Source organism: Rhipicephalus sanguineus, chromosome 4, assembly GCF_013339695.2.
Source record: "Rhipicephalus sanguineus isolate Rsan-2018 chromosome 4, BIME_Rsan_1.4, whole genome shotgun sequence".
Classification (NCBI taxonomy): Eukaryota; Metazoa; Arthropoda; class Arachnida; order Ixodida; family Ixodidae; genus Rhipicephalus; species Rhipicephalus sanguineus.
This window is the reverse complement of record NC_051179.1, coordinates 14,757,024-14,776,502: the sequence shown is the minus strand read 5'-3', so window position 1 is coordinate 14,776,502 and position 19,479 is coordinate 14,757,024. Positions and strand designations below refer to the sequence as shown.

The following is a 19,479-nucleotide window of genomic DNA, read 5'->3' as shown; positions in this document are numbered from 1 at the left end:
TACATATAATAGGGTGAATTTCAGTATGTGTATTGGTGTGTGGAGTTAGGGAGGTAATTGTAAACATGATGTTTACATTTTTCTTGAGCCTCTTGATTTCAATGGCAATTTATAAGAGCCTAAATGAAATGTATGCACGCAACAGTGACAGGAATTGAGCCATAAAAGAACCATCAAAGCTGATTTTTTAATTCAGTGTTCGAATTTCTTGTTGCACAACTATTTGAGCAGAAAAACCATATGTTTGACATCGAGTGGGGAGGGTGTTGTGTTGCATGCAGCACTAGATTGATATCTAAGAAGCTTCAGTGCTGAACAAAATAACTTATGGTTATATAAGAAAAAACAGCTGGTGCAGGTGAAGCTAGTTATTTCACCACCACTGATTCGTTAAGGGTGCAAGTGCACTGGCTAAGCAGATAAATGTGCTACTGCTAGTGAAACAATGCTGTATGAGTAAAATTCTGTAAGGACTCCAGATTAGTAATTTATAGATCTGACATGACGTACATGATTTTACACTTGACGTTTTGACGTCAAGTGTCAAAAAGGGATGACTGTCGAGGGCCTATTGGTCAGGTTTGCAAAATGGCGCCTCAGCTGTTGCAAAATAATGGCTGTCAAAAGCACATTTGCATGTCTTGTTCCCTTTATTCAGTGCAAGTAGCCTTCACAGTGATGTGACCTTCTGTGTCACACATTGCGCTGGTCAGCACCAGGCCCGTAGCCAGGGGGAAGCTCTAGGCCCCCCCCCCCCCACCCTCTGAAATTCTGATGGAGGGGGGTGTTTTACCGAAAATAAATTATGAAAATAGGTGTTTTTGTCAAATAATCAAGGCCTTCAGCAAGTGGGCCCCCCCTGAAAAAAATTTCTGGCTATGGGGCCTGGTCAGCACACTCACCACAGGTACTGAGCACAATATGTTTACAAATCCAGCATGTCTTATTAGTCCAACTGTGGCATTACTGGCATGGTAAAACCCTATAATTCAATGAAGCATCGGTTTAACATGAAGACGAGAGTATTAAAATATCTGGCTTACAGTTTTCTCTCCTGCTCTGAGTGCTGGTAGTCTATAGTGTCACCTGAGCTTTTGCAGGCACACATACACCACAGTCTACACCAGGGGTGTAGGCAGGATTTTGTCTTGGTGGTGCAAACCCATTTTGCCTCTTGGTGGGGGGCGGGGGCAAATGTTGGTGTGGGGGGGGAGTACCCCTTTTGTGCCCCCCTGCCGATGCCCATGGTCTGATGCTTCGGACTGTGCAGCACTCACAAAAAGGACAAAAGACGGAACAAGTTGTGAGCGCTGCACAGTCCTAAGCATGAATCCATACCAACTAGCTCAGTTTTCCATTCTAACCCATGGTCTGCACTGCACAGAATATACGCATGCACTGTTTCCACTGCACATTAACGATTTTGCCCCCCTCCCCCGTGACTTTCTTTTCTTCCACTGCAGCAACAGATGCAGGCTCAGCAGCTCGCACATGGGGGCCCTGGTGCCATGGGTCCACTGATGCCACATGCGTTGGCCCTGGGGCCCCCCAATAGTGCGGCCAGCCTGCTCGCTCTCTCCTCGGGGCTGGCGCCCGTGGCCGCACTCAAGGAGCACGACAAGCGGGCTGCTGCAGCTGCTGCTGCTGCGCAAGGTGTGTACATCTGGGCCACTGGTCTTGCACCGCCTCTTAAAGGAACACTAAAGAGAAAAACGATTCTCCTGAGATTAGGAAATTGCCCTTTCATAATACTGATAGCGCCACTTTTTCTGAAAGACGCATGGTAAGCGAGAATATGCACAAATTGATCACACAGGTAGATTACCTTGGGGTTCCTGCACCAACTCACAATGACGTCACAGATTTTGATGGGGTTTGTTGGGGCTGACATAATTTTTATCAGTAAAAATTAATTACATTGCATTGTAAGGGAGCAAGAAGCTTAAAATAGCAAGCGTTATGAAATTTTATTGAAACAGTTTGGCCAAAGCATGAAAAAAAAAGACATTGAAACCTGTGGCGTAACCATGATATTCAGGTGCTGAGATTTTGGCATGAGATTCAAAAGTCACACCTTGCCATTCATTTCATTTCTTACTAATGACCTTACAATGGCAAAATTAACTAGAATGGAGTTCTCGAAGAATAATTTCTTACTATAAACTTATTTAGCTTTTCACTTTTGTGTCAATTTAAGGAATAGAGATAAATGCAGAAGTTTTTCAGGAGGAAATACCTTGGTTATGTAGCCATTGTATTATAACTGGTGCAAGGAGCAGCACTGTCATAACCTGTGCATCACTGCAAATTATTATGAAAATGACTTCATGTTTCCTTACTCAGAAGAAGAAAGTCAGATGTGTTAGCAGCATTAGCTGCAACTTTTAACATTGATTGTCCGTAGTCGGTGCTCATTAAACTAGTGCTTCTTTTACGCATAAAGATTTCATGGCCATCTTAATGCACTAAACCTTTTTTTGCAAGTACCTATATAGTGTTTGATAATCATTGCCACACTAGACGCTCATTGCTATTTGAATTTTTTCTCCTATCCTTTTCTTTCAAATGGCCTTCCTCCTGGATCAACAGCCGCAGCTGATGATAGGGTGAGTGTAATACCCAGTGATCAAACTATGAGCCAGTATTTTAAGGAGTGTTCTCCTAACTGAGAAAATTAAGTGAACCGTGGGTTGATAGATGCATTACGGATCGGTTGACTAGTGAATTATGACTGCGACTGCAGTCACGTGACTAAAATATTGAGCACTAAGCAACTGACCCAAAACAGTCTCTTTTTATTAAAAGCAACTGTTAATGACCTCTTACGTGACAGCTTGCTTCGCAACCAACTTGGTTTTGTGACCTCTGCAAGTCGGTGGTGCAAAAGAGCCCTGAAGCTTATGCTTGAATGTCTCTATTAGATAAAGCTGTCATTCTAAGCTTGTTTCAGTTTTCATGGCATCTGTATAATAAGTTGTTTCATGAAAAGAGGAAATGGCTGTTTAAGTGTTAAATTGTTGACATGGTAGTGATTATTCATTATGCATTCGTGCACACAAGAGGAAGTTTATATGGATAGCGCATTTCTATCCCTGTGCTGCCAGCCCAGTATGTCTAAAAAAAAAAACTTTTGTCATTTGAACAGAGAAATTCGCCTTCTCCACGTGATGCAAAGTTGAGAACACGGACACCTGACACAGAATCTGACAAGAAGCGACGGAAAGAAGACAAGCACGATGTCATTGTTCATGTAAGCCAGCCACTGTTGTGTAAAGCCAGCTGGTTGTCAAGTTCACTGTCAGTCTTTCCTTCATAAACCAAAGCTTGAACAAGAATCGCACATGAACTTCTAGTCCTCTCTGATGCATGTTTTGTCCCGGTCTTTATTGGGATGCGAACATTAAATTTGGAGCAACTGTACACTTTCCCTAATGCTCCCATTGGAAATTCTATATTGAGCTTGTAACACAACACCCGCCATATTAAGCACTGGTTAAGCTATGATTCTTTGAATAGAAAGAGAATAAGAGCAACTCACTGTATGGTAAAAGATTAAAAGAAAGCTTGGTAATGCTTCTTTTTTTTAATTAATTTTTTCTCTTGCTTTAGAGCCTCATATCTGAAGTATGCCATTTTTAATTCCAGGACAACGATGATGAAAATCAGGAAGTTGACGTCGCAAATGAGGTGAGCATCTTGATGCATATAAAGGGTGGAGGTGGTGGAGTACATTTCCTTTTAACGTAATTTTTAACTTTATCTAGTTGCGATAGTTCAGTAGCTGAGTGGCTATAGCATTATGCCACTAAGCCTGAGGTCACAGATTTTATCTTGGCCACATTTTTATGAGGGTTAAATGCAAAAAAAAACTCATGCTCTTAAATCTGGGTGCACATTAAAAAAAAAAAAACCCAGGAGGTCTAAATTAATCATAGAACAAGGGACTCATACAGATAAAAAAAAATTACACTGATCGGTGACCTGTTTTCTGGTAATGCAGATAGTACTGGAATATCCGTGTGCCAATGAAATGAGGACTGCTGAATGTGTCCCTCCGACAACTGCATTATTAAGATTCCTGCAGGAATCCTAGGGCGTAGGCGTTAGTGTTTCTAGGATTAGGTGCACATAAAATCCAGGGAGAGGGCTCGCAAGTGTTTCAGTTGCCTTTGTCATTTTGAGCCTCTCCTACCATCGAGTTTGTCTTGTTGTGTTGTTTCAGGACCCTGTATCTCCTGCTAACAATGGAAGCTTGTCACCACGAGAGAATGGCAGCGAGCGCCCCATCAAGCGGGAGAGGCCACCTAGTCGCTCAGGCTCCTCATCCAGTCGTAGTACCCCGGTCTCCTCAAAGTCCACAAAGGATGGCTTGGTGAGGGCAGCCATGATTTTGTCAGGTGTATGGAACATGAGTCTTTTTTGGCAGATGCAGGCTTTTCATGTTTAGGAGCAAGATATTCACAAGCACTCGAACTTGTTTGAATGAACTGAAACGTTTAATTATTCGATTCGGATAGAGAATTTCCAAACCTTTCTATAATCATTTGATATGCATGCCTCAGTGTGTTTTCCTGGCTTCTGCACCAAACTGCTGCCACCAATCTACTTTTGTGAGAAATAACTCTTGCCTTTTGTAGTTGCTTACCTCTTCAAATTCAGCCATTTCTGTGCATGTATGCAATCCTATTTCTTTGGGACCATTTATTATTTAATTTGGAATAACTACAAAAGGAATATTGTCCCTGTGGATCCGAGTTCCCTAATGTGAATTGACTGTATTTGAGTGCTACCTTCCAGTACAATGCACCTGCATCGTCTGTCTTGTAACATATAAAGGTGCTGAAAGTCGTTATATTATACGAAGTTTGCATAAAGGTATGATTAACATTGTTTCTTTTTAAATATATTCTTCGATGTTCCTTACACAGAAAGGCTTGTTACAAACAGCCCGTTGGCCCAGCTGTCTTTTACCTTGTGCACCATTGTTGTTTGCCTTAGCTTGCAGTGTCTGTTTCCCTAACATGCCTTCTGCAGTAAACATTTCATTTCATGAATTTGATGAGAATTACTAGCTTTGCAGTCCCACTGCATCTGCCTTTTTGTGCAGTGTACCTAACTGTCTGCAATTTCTTTCTTTCCTAAGGGTGATAAATCTCCCACCCCGGTGTCAAAATCATTAACTCCCACAAGTTCAGGCTCTACGACTCCTGGCTCCAGTGGTGCAGCCAAGCCATCCCTGCCCGGTTCCTCTTCCAAATCAGCTGCCCTTGGTGAGCCATTGCATTATTACAAGTGGCCACGGTAACTTGTTGCAGGATTTTTAACAGCTAGCACTTACTTTTTGCACAGTAATGTAACTCTTATGTTTCGTTATGTTGTATTTTTTTATTTCAGTCTCTTCAAGACTTTTAAATCTCGTGTATACTAGTAATATTGTTAACATTGTTGTGGTGCCTGTATGCGTAGCTTCTTGCTAGAAATCCTAGTAGTTTTCATAATCTTGCTGCATTCCTGTGCTTTGTTCTTGCTTTTGGTCTTCCTTGCACCTACAATGCCTGAGAAGTTTCAGAATTTCTGCAAAGAGGCACAATCAGAATTTTTCTCTTTCAGTGAGATTGTGTTTAAGAGGGCTGGTTGGTACATGGCTCATGGAGAAAAAGAAACATTGACAAGTCATGGTTTGAAGGAATAATGCAACAAAAGCATGTGTTTCCTCCGTGTCTTCGTTTTTCGGTCGCCTCGTGCGTAAATAACGCTGCATCAGCTATACCCCATCGCTTGTTTCTTTGTGCTGTGTTTTCTTAGGCCTCTTGAATGTGCAAGGGGCAATATTGTTGTAGAGAATCACTTAGTGATGCTCCCCCCCCCCCTCCCCTCCTTCTATCTGTTGCAGGTCCCTACCCATACCCATTGGCAGGTGCACCACATGCATTGGCTGCAGCTGACCTGGCAGCCGCCAACCCGGCAGCCTTTCCTCAGCTGCACAGCTCAGCGCTCAGTTCCTACTCGCGATCTCTGGTGGGCACCTCTGGCGGCCACCCCATGAACCGGGCATGGCTGGACATTCCACGCCTTTGTTTGGCACCACAAGCTTACAATAGAGAGATAGGAACTTGTGCCTCTCGTTTGCACTTGTTGCTGCTTTGATTTTACTCAGGCTTCATAGCAAGGTGATATGTCTTAGTGTGCCTTATTTGACAGTGCATTACAGCCTTTTCTTAATTTATCAGCTGGGAATCAAATCTGCAACCTGCTGCTTAGTAGTGCGGTGCCATGATTGCTAAGCCACCACAGCGTGTCTAGGAAGCCACTGTTTGTGAACAGGGTTATCAGAGCAGAGAGCTGCTGTGGAAATGTGGGCAGGTTTGGCTGCTTGGTGGCAGCTAAAAGGTTAAGGTAAACGTTGATGTAGAATCCCTTTTCAAATTATGCAGATGAAAGAAAACATTTCTCTTGCAAAACTTTCTGAAAACAAAGCAGCAGAAAGCACTAATTATCCTTTTAATTTGTTAGAATAAAAATATAGTTTACTGTTACTAGTGCTAGAACCACAGCCTTCAGAGCAGGTTTGTGGGATGGGTCCTTTTTGGTTAACTGCATCTTGAGGCAATGCATTGGTGATGGTACAGGCATAAGAGATTGTGTTTGTTGTTTCAAAGGAGGAACAGGAGAAAATAAACTTGCCTGCCAACAGCTCAGCAGACAAGCTTTCCGAGATAAACTTCCCTATCCTAAGTGAGAAGAACATTCTTCAGTCATCATGGAAGTACATTCCATATAGCCTTATGTTGACTCTTGATTTTTAATTTATGATATAAAAGAGGTGAAAACATGTCTACTACAAATTGCAGTGCTCCTGCTGTTGTTCTAGCAAACTCATCTTATGCATTACTTATTGAAGCGAATGCTTGGTTCCACCCACATCTAATTGCTGTGGGCAAATTTTGGTTCTCATGTCTATTTGAATACATAAAAGTTATGATAATTACAATAAAACCATAATGTTTTTTTAGCAGGTGCATATGATGCTAAACAAAGCTTTTCTGTTACTTCTTAATCTCTACATGGCAGAAGCGTGAACTCTATGAATAGTGCTTCAGCTTTTACTGTCCCCTAGATTGGTCTTTGTTTAGCAAGTAAAGCTAGACTAGCTCTCTTATAGTTTCAGGTTGAGAACGATGTCTGAAGTGCTGCTAAAGTATTTCCGCTAAAGTATTCGCATTTCTGTGTCTTTGTTATTACCAGCTTGGGAAAGCGCATAGCAGTGTGTTTAGAAGTGTAGCCTGGATGTAGCACTAGAAAATCTCCCCCGCACCATGCCTTGAACCACAAAGGACTCACCCACAAAGCAAGTGAGGTCTAAAAAAAAAAAAGCCAGATTTCTTTATCTTGGGGCCTGATGATGTCTTCATTTTCACTCTGTCTATAGCTGCTATGATGCATGATGGAGAGTTGGTACTTCTTTTTTTCTTTTTTCTTTGATAATGAGTCGAGGTGTGAAATCGAGAGAGGAAATAAAATAAATGGAGGTATGAAAGATGTGCCATAAGAACTTTAGTAGTGGTGCCACTGCCTGGTCGTGGGGTCGGCCGTGTTTTGCGCGGAAGCATGGTTGACCGACGCTGAATTGCAGTTGTCCTTATCGCAGGTTGCAGGCTTTGATGCGCACCCCTCCTTGCGGCCACCACCTCATTTTGGCACCATTCCTGGAGGAAAACCGTGAGTGCATGTTTCAGTTGCTTCAGTCACCTTAACTAGTCACTGACCCACACGCCACTGTCCACCTAACAAAAAATAATTTCTATACATAGAAACACCAGTGAATCTTGTTCACTCACTTTTGTAATGTCATGATGAAGACTGACTTGCTTCAGTTTCGGTGCTTCTTCAGAAGCACGTTTTGGTGCACACAAGGTAGGTGCAGGAATTGCATTTTTGTGAGTGGAGTTTGTACTGAATCCCTGTACTTCTCGTCAAATATCAGAGTGCTGCATCAACTATTGCACACACCACGAATTTACAAACACTAGTGGTAAATAAAGTAATCCATAAATTCTCAAGAACATGTGCGGGTAGATTAATGCTGCGAAATTGGGTAATGCAGTAAAAGCTTGTTAATTCAGATTTTAAGGGACTGGAAGAAATGTCCGAATTAACTGAATGCTGAACTATTGAAAGTAGCGAGAAAACAATACACAAGTGTCTATTACATCAATGCATTAAAATTTTTTTTATGAATATGTAAATCCAGTACTTATTTTGCGTAAGAGCAGTGTAAAAGCTGCAATTGTCGTCATTGGTAACTTCATTCACAATGTGACTGTGGCTCAGAAACGTGCTCTGAATCTATCCCTTATTGTGTACTGCCACCACCAACACCACCACGTGCATGTGGCGATAATTTTTTTGCCGGCAAAATGGCGAGCAACTGATAGTTCGTCCATCAAAATGTGGCAGGCAAGTTTTATGCCAAGCATGCGGACCACGGCTGTAGCTATCAATGCGATCATAGATAGCGCCCACGCAGTTCGCGTGTGCCTAGTAAAATCGAAAACGAAACAAATTTGCCGCAGTCGCTGAAACCTTGGTCGCCAACACTGTGATCGTGGTAAGATTGTAGATGGCGACCATGCATTTCTGAAGACCCACGACCGTTTTCGTTGTTCGTGAACGCCGTTTTCGTTCCTTTGCATCAAACATTTGCGGCACTTCATGCTTGGCGCACTCCAAGGATCGTTCTAATTAACTGGGTTGCGGCCAAATAAGACCGAATTATCGAGAGCTTGATGCCATTAAACAATACATATGCTTTGTGGGACCAGATAGCACGTCCGAATGATCCGATTTTCCAAATTAACGGGGGTTGAATTAACGAGCTCTTACTGTATACCCACAATGATACTAAAAGAAAAACAATGGAAGATAAGTACCTTAGTGGTTGCTTGTGGCACCAGTGTGTGTTTAAGTAGTGGGCTTTCTTCTTTCGTTTTTGACAGTAACGATTTATATCAGACTAATCTCTCGAATGACCATGTTTTTTTCAGTTGAATTGATTTGACCATATGAAATATGGCGAAAAGTGAAGTATGACTTGCTGTTGTTGTCTGGTTTTAATAATTCTCAAATATGTCATCTCTGTGTGAGAACACTAAATATTTATCAAACAATCAAGTCCTGCCTAAGGCAGATATGTTACAATGTAATGGTGTTTGATAGGAAAATAGACGTTTGTAGTATATTTGACTGGTTGTGCTCCAACATCTGAGAAACCCGGCAGCAGTTATTTCCCTGGTTTTTTAATTTTATTTTTTTTATAGACTGGGATGTATGCAGATTGAAATGAGACGCAGTTCAAAATTAGTGGAAATATTTAACTTCTTCTAACAATGCTGTCACACTTCTGCGATGCACTCGTGAATGCAAGCAAGCTCATCAGAGAGAGCCTTCATTTGGATGTCATGTGTGGCCACCTAGTAAAAACCTGTCATCATGTTGACATTTCTAATGTAGGGGAAAAAAAGAGTGCATTACACATGGTGCCATCAAGGAGGGTGAAAGCTTAAAAAAAAACAAAACACTCATGTGGCTCTATCCATGAAGGCGCATACGTTGAAAACACAATCTCTACAATACTGAGTGTTTTTCAAATTGCCTCAAAATGAGAGTCTGGTTCATACGCCAAATTCTCGAAGGGCTGTCTTGGATGCAGGATTGAAGCATAGGCTTGCAGGACATATTGCCATTTACAATGTGGCTTGAGCTTTAGAGAAAACAAAACTTTGCCACACTTTAAAAAGAAAAATGCACATAGACATTAATAGATAATACAAATTTGTCTTCTTTCTTGTGCGTCCACCTAAGGCTTCCGACGTGGTTATCAAGTAATCGTTACGATGGTTGTACCAGTATTGGTGTTATTGGTTCAATCATGTTCCTAATTGTCAAGGAATTATTCTGGAGTTTTGCAAAGGTGCACTTTGGTTGCACCGTAGCCTTATAAAGAGCATGGTGACTGGAATTGTGCAGGTCAGCGTTATATTGCAGTGTGAATGAAGGGTCGTTGTTTGAAATCTTGCAGATGAGCCAGCCTCCCTTGATCACCTGTTCCGAGTCAGGTTGAAGAGGTTCTCGGTGAATACGAGCTTGAGCTTTTTAGGTGCATGAGGCCAGCTGTAAGGCACAAAAGAGGCCGTGGACCAAGAAAGACACCCTGTAAATTTCACTTGAAAAATAAAAGGCCCGGTTTTGTTGCAATTTGATTGGGAGTGCTTTATTTCGTCTCGGTGCATCTCAGTCTTGACCTTGGCAAGTCACTCCTGAAAGGGCCCCGGTGTCTGTTTGTGCCACGAGCCTCTTTGTGTAGGCTAGAACTGATAGGAAAAAGGAAAAGCTCAAAGTAACTAGGAAGTACTCAGTACTCCTCATGCAGTCTATAAATGCTGGGTATTTCTCCATGCCTTTAGTTATTTAAATAAAGGCAGCACTATAGTCACTACCCACTCATTCACTATATGTGAGTGTCTTGTTCAAAATTGGTATCAGCAGCTAAAAAAAAACAACAACCCTGACTGAGAGGTTCGTACCATGATTTGGAATTCTAACCACAAGCGCACACTGGCAGCATGTACTTCATCTGCCGAGGTGATAGCTCATCAGTACTCTGTTCCATGCACCAAAAGCTATGGGCCATATCAGCCAACCAGGAACTAGAAACGGTAAAATGTTCATCCATCACCTATTGCCAATACCCATCTTTGCTACACCAGCTGAATGGAATACTTGTAGGAGAGGCTAGTGGTGCTCTACTTCCTGTGCATTGAGCTTGCAGCTGCATCCTCTTTTTGATTGGCTGGAGTGAGAAATAGCTTTTGATGCTCTGCACAGAGCTAATAAGACAGACTACAGGCATCTTTTATGTGCCATTCCAGCATGTATACTGCTGTGCTACTGCAGGGCCAATGAGTAAAAACATAGCTGTTATATAGGCTGGCTTTCTATATAGCTACGTTTGGTTCTGTCTATAGATGGTCGAGCTTCACTATTGCAAAGGTCTAAACCGCGTTCCTCTCCAGTATCTTAGCTGCTGCTACCATAGAATAGTTACTTTCTTCCTGGTGTTGGTTTTTATCAGTATTTCCAGCACTTTAAAGGCAATATTTGCTTCAACTTTACCTTAGAGCTTCATTTTTGATATAGAATCGGGCACATTTGGCACTGAATAGTTATGTTTGAAGAAAGAGGTATTGTAAACTCGATCAGAGGAAGAAATGCAGAAAAAATTATGCAAGAAAGCACTATCTTCATTACTCTTGTGCATGCATATTGTTTCACTTGGATTGCAAACATGTTTGGCCTTGCTCCTTGTTAAGATAGCTTTAAAGGTTAGTAAGTAAAGAAAGATTGAGTTTAATACTTTCCTCCTTGCCAAAGTGACTGCCATCTGCATCGAGGTGTCATTGTGGTGTCTGGTTGTGGTGCAGAATTCTCCTGTTGAGGCGCATAACCCAGGCCAAACAGCAGCTTTTGGCAAGTTGTCTGTTCGCACACTTGCCCATTGGCTCGTGTCTGCTCAGCAATACTAACCGAAACGTACCTAGTGGCCCAAACTATTAGAAGCACTGGTCATTAAATGAAAGAGGTTGGATGTATGCCGCAGAGCAGGTAAAGCTACCAAAGAATGTTAATTGCATTAATAAAAAATAGTATTATTAGGAGAGCTTTAAATAGTGATTTTACCTCAAACGTGTAACACCAGAGAATATGCACTCCAGTTTGCATATGATTATGTTATCTTACTGCATTTCCTTCGCTTTGAATGATGGCCTTAAGAGGTTACTTCTTTGAAGGGTAAAACAGGTATTATTAGCAAAAACACACATAAGCAATACCTGTCCTTTTGTGTTAGGCTCAACACCTTTACAAGTTATGAAACTTTCCAGTTCTCTCTGATATGCATGTGTTAGGAACATAAAAAGTAGGGTGTGTGGCATTCGCGTGTGAGTATTCATCATCTACGCATGGGAATCGCAAACATATAGCACGCTTAAATTGGGCAACACACTGTCCTTCAAAAAATTTGCAGCGGCATGGCCTCTAAGGCAATAGTTGCTTGCCTATGTTGTGGTGTCCCTTGACATTCCTGGCATTTTGAAGCCCTGCACAGCTAGATCAATTTCTATAACACATATTTACACCGTTACAAAGACACACAAAGCAGAGTTAAAAAAACATAAGCAAAATGGCACTTCTTTTGTCTCTGCATTGTGTGTTGCTTTTTAGTGTTAATCATGTCTCATATCAAGTATCTACTAGGACAATAACAAATTTTATTGAAACAATTTTTATATTCTTGGAGCACTTAGAGGTCCTACCACGTATCACAACTTGTCTTTGGGGCTGTAGTCGGTTTCTCTCGAAACTCTAGACAATTTAAGGATGAACTGTTTTATTAAGGTGCTACACATCTTAAAAAATTGCACACTTGGCCTTCCAAATACCATACACACAATAAGACTACTTAAATGTCATCAGTATGGATCTGCTAAAAATAAATCTGCAGGACTGGCATTGCTGGAGCAAAAAGAGCACATTCTTGAGCACTTACATTAATTCTTGGAAGGCTGTACCAGCATCACACACCCACTGTGCCACAGTACTCTTTGATGCCTGCGCCATACACTCCATTAGCATCTGGGGCTTTTCATTCTGCTCCATTCAGTCATTGTACCAATCATCACCCAGTCCTTAAACAGTTTGTTCACGGTTGAGAGGTTCAGGGACAGGTGTCAATCTGCCCGATACGATTGCCAGCCAACCATGTGCTGATCCAAGGGAAATGCACATGTCCTCCTCTCCCCCCCCCCCCTTCGGAAGTTTGTTTGCACAGCACCAGAGTACTGCTCTTGACAAGCTCAAGAAGCCTTTCCTCCCCATTGCTGCAGTACTGTTAGAATGCTCACAGGAGTGTGAATAAATTTGTTTTTATTGTTATAATTGATCATAAGAATCATCTGACAGTTATCATCACCAACCACAATGAAGTCACTCACCCACCCCTCTTTCTCCAAAAAAAAAAAGCATGGTCTGTGCCTGTCGCCATATGACACTCAGCGCTGTCTGCGGCTTTCTTCACACATTAGATGATGTGCAAATGAAATCAGTTCATCACCAGCATTCTCTTTGGCTTTAGAAAATTGCTGGGACTCCAGAGCCAGATGAGGAGAAACTGCTTAATCAAGGACCGTCTGCTCAGTGACAAATCCTATCTCCTTCACGTGAACAATTACTCTTGGATGGAACTTTTCCTTTATGCGCAGTCTCCCACTTGAATATAATGAAAGGTGGAAGTCTATGGCTGTCAGCTATGCAGCACTGAATCAATGTAGAAAAAAAACAGCAGAAGCTTGGGCAAGTTGGTTTGGAGGGTAATGACAGGAGCCTGATGTACAAGACGTGCAGCATACAAGAGTAGAAGCTTGGACGAATTGGTCATGTATCATTGTAAATTGGTTATATCACTTATATGTGTTACTCGTTGTGGTTACGTTGGAACCACAATGTGCACAAGCTGCTTACCTTAACTAGTCCTATTGCCCGGCCTGTTGAACCACACAGGCTTGATTGATATTACTAATTTGGCCTAGGAAGAATGAGTGGTGCGGCCTCCAAGGGCTACCGCAATGGAATTGCACTTTGGTTAGTTTGTCATAAATAAATTGTACATACCATTTGTCAAAGCTGCATGGGTCACTCTGTGGTCTAAAATTTTCTAATAGCCTTCAGATGGCACCTAGGCAGATGACGTGTGCCCCTAGTAGTTGTCGAATACAAATTAAGATCCAGCTTGTTCTCTCCAAAATTGTACAGCACACTGCGCGCAGCTGCGGGCACCAGCTTATCACAGAGGGTATGTTGTGCATCACTTTTAGTGAGCAGCAATTGCACCTTTTTCCCCCCAACAGAACCGGTTTGTCATAGTCAGTGTTCTTGTGCTTCAAGTTGTCTATTCACCCTCGAGCTTCCACCTTCTAGCCTCCTGGTTTAGTCATATGGTAGACCGACTGCCTCAGAAAGGCGTAGATCCCGGGTTCAAATCCCTGACCGGGATGAACTTTGCTTACATTACATTACTTTGAATGTGATCGTGGACCATCTGTAGTCATGATGTCTCGCATCTAGTGTACTTGTATCAAATAATGTAGAGAGCTGCCGTGGTGGTACCGTAGTTACAGTGCTCAGCTGCTGACCTGAAAGACGCATCACTGTCGATTCCAGCGGTGCCGGTCGCATTTTTATGGAGGCGAAATGCTATGTGCAAACCCATGTGCAAACCCATGTGCAAAGAACACCAGATGGTCGAAATTTCTGGAGCCCTCTACTATGTTGTGCCTCGTAACCATATCATAGCTTTGGCACGTAAAACCTCAAAAATTATCAAATAATGTAAAGAAGCCTTTGCTACCGAAGGCTTCACGAAGCCTTTCATATTAACTTTAAAGACCAGCTGTGTCGAAATTTTGCACTCTGCAAAAAACCGATTTATAGGCAATCTAAGTGGAGACAATGCTACCTGCCAAATGGGGCCTTTGAAACGCTAGTGGATACCTAAGGAAAAAAGCTTGCCAATAACACTATTCTTGATACCAAAAGTAGAAAAAACGACTTCGTTACAGCTGACTGGAAGTGACGCAATCCCTGCCCGACAGACAGACCAATGCAGGCGAATCGTCTGCTTTGGGCTCCACAAGTATGTGTCACAGTCGTGCCCCAGAGTATTGTCTCTTGTCTGGTCATTGCTCGTGCTGCTGTTTGTCAGCTCCGTCATCTCAGCATTCATCATCGTCGAGCACCTCCCATTGTCAGCCTGGTTGTCGTCAAGCAGCTCAGTACTCGTCGACTGTGTGCTCATGCCCGTTGGAAGCGTGGACAGCTTCGACATTCACGAGTGCATTTCTTATGATCTTAATAATTCTTCCGTACGTACGAGCGTCACTCAGTGGCAGTTTAAAAGTGGAGCTCTTAAAGCCAGGTGTTAGGTGTGGGCCGTGGATTGGAAAAACCTCGCCGAGTGATGACGTCGCTGTGCGTCGCCTTGGCAACCAGGTGCAGCCAATGAATACCAAATCAATAATAAAAATGGCGCAAAACGTGTGGCTATGCTCGCTTGAGCTTGGATACATGTTTAATGCTGATGAATATCTAATCAACAGCCAATCAATACTGATCGATAACCAATAATTTATGGCACAATAATTTATGGAAATGCCGCAAAATGCATGCCTATGCTTGCTTAAGCTTGGATACACGTTTAATACTGATCAATGGCCAATCGATACACAATCAATACTGATTGATAACCAATGAATATCCAATAATTAATAGAAAATGCCACGAAATGCATGGCTATGTTCGCTTGAGCTTGGATGCACATGTACGGTAATATCAATCGATAGCCAATGGATACACAATCAGTAATGTTCTATACCAATAAATAGCCAATAATTGATACAAAATGCTGCGACATGTATGGCTATGTTCGTTTGAGCTTGGATACAGGTTTAATACCGATCGAGAGCTAATCGATAACCAATCACTGATGATTGATAACTAAACGATGCCGATTATGACCTCGATGAAACGAGATGAGCATTACTTGGCCAATTTGGACTTCTTTGGGCCAATCCATACCGATCAATTACCAGTCAATGTCGATCGATATGCAAACCTAATGGAACACGATACCGACATAGCATAGCCATATATGGTATAGTACAGCAAGAGGTGGGAAAGGGAATTGAGGTTGAGAAGGAGGGAAAGGAGGAGGGGAATGCCACCAGCTCTGCTCAGTCTTCACACCACTAGTGCGTAGCTGCCCCAATTGTTTTAGTGCCGCTTAAAATAAGTTCGGAAATACGAAAACCTCTTGTCGGTTCCCGCTGTTGAGTTTGCAGTGGCTGAATAATAAAGGCACTATGTCAGGCTTCAACATTCTTTGCCTTTTCAATGGCATTTGGGCGAAGGGAGCCCGGCTGTGCACGAAGCCATCTTTGAAGTGCGCCGTGCAAAGCACTGTACTCTTCCATGGCTCCCATTTATTTCTTCTCACAGCAATAACCCACGGTTTTCAGAGCTTATGCGTTTCGGAAAAATGTGACAGCTAGTCCTGGTTGTGGCATACATGTTCAAGCAGCCCACGGCCATGCATTTCGTTGGCATCATACTATGAAAGAGTGAAAAAACGCCATGCCTGCGCGGAAAGCGCAGCACAGTCACAGCGAAAGCTGGAAGAGCGGCTTTTCTAGAGCCCGTTATAAACTCTCCTGTGGCTACTAATACAGGTACATTAGCAACGTACCCACTACGCCACAAAGCGTAATTTTTGGGAAGTTGGGAAGCACCCAGCACGACATTATTCGTTGTTCTGCGGAGAAGCGAGGTACCATATGTAAGCGATTATGTGCAGTTTGTCGATGCGGCGGTTGATGACGATGAATAATTATGGTTGCGCCCTTTGTAATGGGTTGGAAGCGTTAAACGACCAACTAGTTACGTAATGCATATTGTGTGACGCCCGGTCGTTATTTAACTGTCCCACCACGCTTTATAACACACTTTAACCGGAGAAACGTAGAGCGAGAGAGAGAGAGAATTGACTTTATTGAGACCCTGAGGAAATGGATCATGGGAGCCTTATGGGCTTCCTTGGCAACCAACAGAAGTGCACTTGCGAGGAACCCACTACGCTATAAATCATTGTAATTTTTTGAGAAGTAGGGCAGTAGGCATTGTGCCATTTTTCGTCATTTTACAGACAGCCGTGGTACCTGCTAAACGCATGTAAGGCATTATGCGCACTTTGTTGATGATGTGCGTGATGACGATGAAAAATTATGGCAGAGCTCTTTGTAATGGGTTCGAAGCATTAAACAACCTACTCGTTGCGCAATTCGCATTGTGTGACGCCTGGTTACAGAATTCGCGTTGTGCGACGCTTGGTGCTTATTCTACTCTTTTACCACGCTATATTGCATATGCTAATGTGGTTCCTTCCCGACATGAAGCCTGTATAGGACCTTTTTGCAAAGCAGTTTCAAGCACCGGCATGGCTCAGAGGTTGAATACTGGGCTCCCACGCAGACGGCCCAGGTTCGAACCTCGTTGCATCCTGGAATTTTTTTCTTATTTAGTTTTTTTTCTTATTTCGAGCGATACTGGTTACGGACACCGGCGGCGGCGGCGGACAACTACGGCACATCTTCGGGAAAATGTGCAGCGCGGCACGGACGAAGGACAAGAAACGCACAACACGAGCGCTGACTCTCAACTGAAATTTATTTCGAGCGCAAACATAAAACAAAAATATTTAAACCACATGGTGATTGCCAGATAAACAAGAAAAGCGCGGGAACATGCCATTCAAAAATTCTATTTCTTTTTTGTGCAGTGCGATAGAGGTTTGGCTGATACAACGAGCGGCATCCACGTGCATATGATAAGCCTCGATTATCTCACGGCTTGTTTGATCCTTATTTTTGTACATCACGGCTGTTTCCTGAAACAAGGGTTCACATTTGCATGTTCTGCAGTGGGCGGCCAAATTAGAAGTCGTAGAATTTTTTACAGCACCGAAGTGTTCTCTGAGGCGAATATTCAAACATCGACCAGTTTGCCCGTAATACACCTTGCCACGAGAGAGCGGAATTGCATAAACTACCCCAAAGGAACAAGAAACGAACTTACGCGTGTGCTTAACCTGACACGATGTGATTGGCTTGCGCTTAGGTTTGTTGGCCAGATGACATAAGCTGGATAACCTGTTCTTTGCGGAAAATATGACTTGAACTTGATATTTAGATGCTACCTTCTTTAAGCCATGCGCCATCCGGTGTGCGTAAGGAATAACGGCGATTTTTTCTTTCTTTTCTCTTAGGGTCTGGTCATGTTGAGGATTGCCTTTCTTAAGCTTTTTCAGGAGCCCTTCACAAACGGAGACAACTGTGGCCTGTGGGAAACCCGCTTCTTTTAACCTGTCTAGCTGCCGAGAAAAGCTAAACTGCGCGACGTGGTGGCACGACTTTTTTTTTTGGACATTTTAAAACTAGGACCGAAGTTCTGCATGGAGCCTGACTTGAAACCCGTTGAAAAGATAGCCACTGTTAGGTGTGTGACTAAGCATGTTGAAGATGCGGAAAGGGCTCGATGTGTTTCTGAGTGCATAGACGTGCTGTGTAAGTTCCATGGAAGCCACTCTAGAATTGGTAGAACCTGTCGAATTCAGCCAGTTGTGCATTTCTTAAGAGAGAATAAGTTCAAATTAATGACAGCTGATAAGGAAGGTTTCTTTGTACTTTTGAACGAGCAACAATTTTCGGAAAAAGCTTCAGTCGCGCTGGCAAAAAACTTTACAGAGGTGGTCATCGACCCTACGAAAGTAAAAGAGAAAGGCAAGAAGCTGTTGCAAGATATGAACCTAGAACGGCTATCTAGGGGAGTGTCTCAGACAAAAAAACATAGTTTAGATGTCTTTTTCAATATAAAAACACATAAGCCTGAACTTCCTTTCCGCACCATCGTCTCAGAAAGAAACACTTGGCAGCATGTGGTTTCGGGATACCTGCAAAAACACCTTACAGGGCTTCGCATAGAAGATCCCTTCAGGGTGAAGAACGCAGATGTCGATTTTTTACGTAGAGCAGAGCTGCGATGTTGCACAGCCTTAAGCGTTGATGTTCTTTATTACTCCCTTCCGCAAGAACAGCTCATGTCTAGTGTCAAAGAGTGTATCGCAGAAAATGATGAGTTGAATTTCAGGAATGAAAGTGGTGTACCAGTGGAGTCCTTTCTTGAGCTCCTCTCGTTTTATTTGCAGTCCACTTTCGTCCTTTGGGGTGAAAAAGTAATGATTCAGAGGCAGGGTGTGTGCATCGGGTCTCAGGTAGCACCCGTTCTGAGTGAAATTTTTCTCGGCAAGGTTGACCGAATTTTGGAAGGCACAGCAGGGATAGTGAAAATCTTCAGGTTTGTAGATGACTACTTAATCATTACGCGATCGAACAATGGGTCTGGAGAAGTTAACACGATAGTTTCTTCCTTCCAAGAAGGCGGACTGGGTTTGGCATTCACTTACGAGTTGCCTTCTAATAATGAGCTCCAGTTTTTAGACTTGAAGTTAAAATTCAGTCCGCAGCACTTGTGTTGGGAATACAATCCTAGATCATGTAAGCCCATACTAAATTTTTCGTCGGCTCATTCCAAACTGGTAAAACGGGGCATAGCGGCGACATGCCTGGGTTCCGCCCTCAAAAAGTCGTGCCACCACGTCGCGCAGTTTAGCTTTTCTCGGCAGCTAGACAGGTTAAAAGAAGCGGGTTTCCCACAGGCCACAGTTGTCTCCGTTTGTGAAGGGCTCCTGAAAAAGCTTAAGAAAGGCAATCCTCAACATGACCAGACCCTAAGAGAAAAGAAAGAAAAAATCGCCGT

General features: G+C 42.8%; 1 protein-coding gene across 4 annotated transcripts in view; it reads left to right on the top strand.

Moving 5' to 3' along the window:
• Positions 1 to 19,479, top strand: part of LOC119389452 (transducin-like enhancer protein 4) — a 68,106-nt gene that overhangs the window by 31,484 nt on the left and 17,143 nt on the right. For all 4 annotated transcript variants that reach the window (XM_037656721.2, XM_037656723.2, XM_037656720.2 and 1 more), the window contains 8 exons: positions 1,464 to 1,653; positions 2,590 to 2,606; positions 3,146 to 3,250; positions 3,646 to 3,687; positions 4,223 to 4,372; positions 5,144 to 5,270; positions 5,894 to 6,018; positions 7,634 to 7,719. In XM_037656721.2, the coding sequence (XP_037512649.1) occupies positions 1,464 to 1,653; positions 2,590 to 2,606; positions 3,146 to 3,250; positions 3,646 to 3,687; positions 4,223 to 4,372; positions 5,144 to 5,270; positions 5,894 to 6,018; positions 7,634 to 7,719 (842 nt within the window). The remainder of the gene's footprint in view (positions 1 to 1,463; positions 1,654 to 2,589; positions 2,607 to 3,145; positions 3,251 to 3,645; positions 3,688 to 4,222; positions 4,373 to 5,143; positions 5,271 to 5,893; positions 6,019 to 7,633; positions 7,720 to 19,479) is intronic.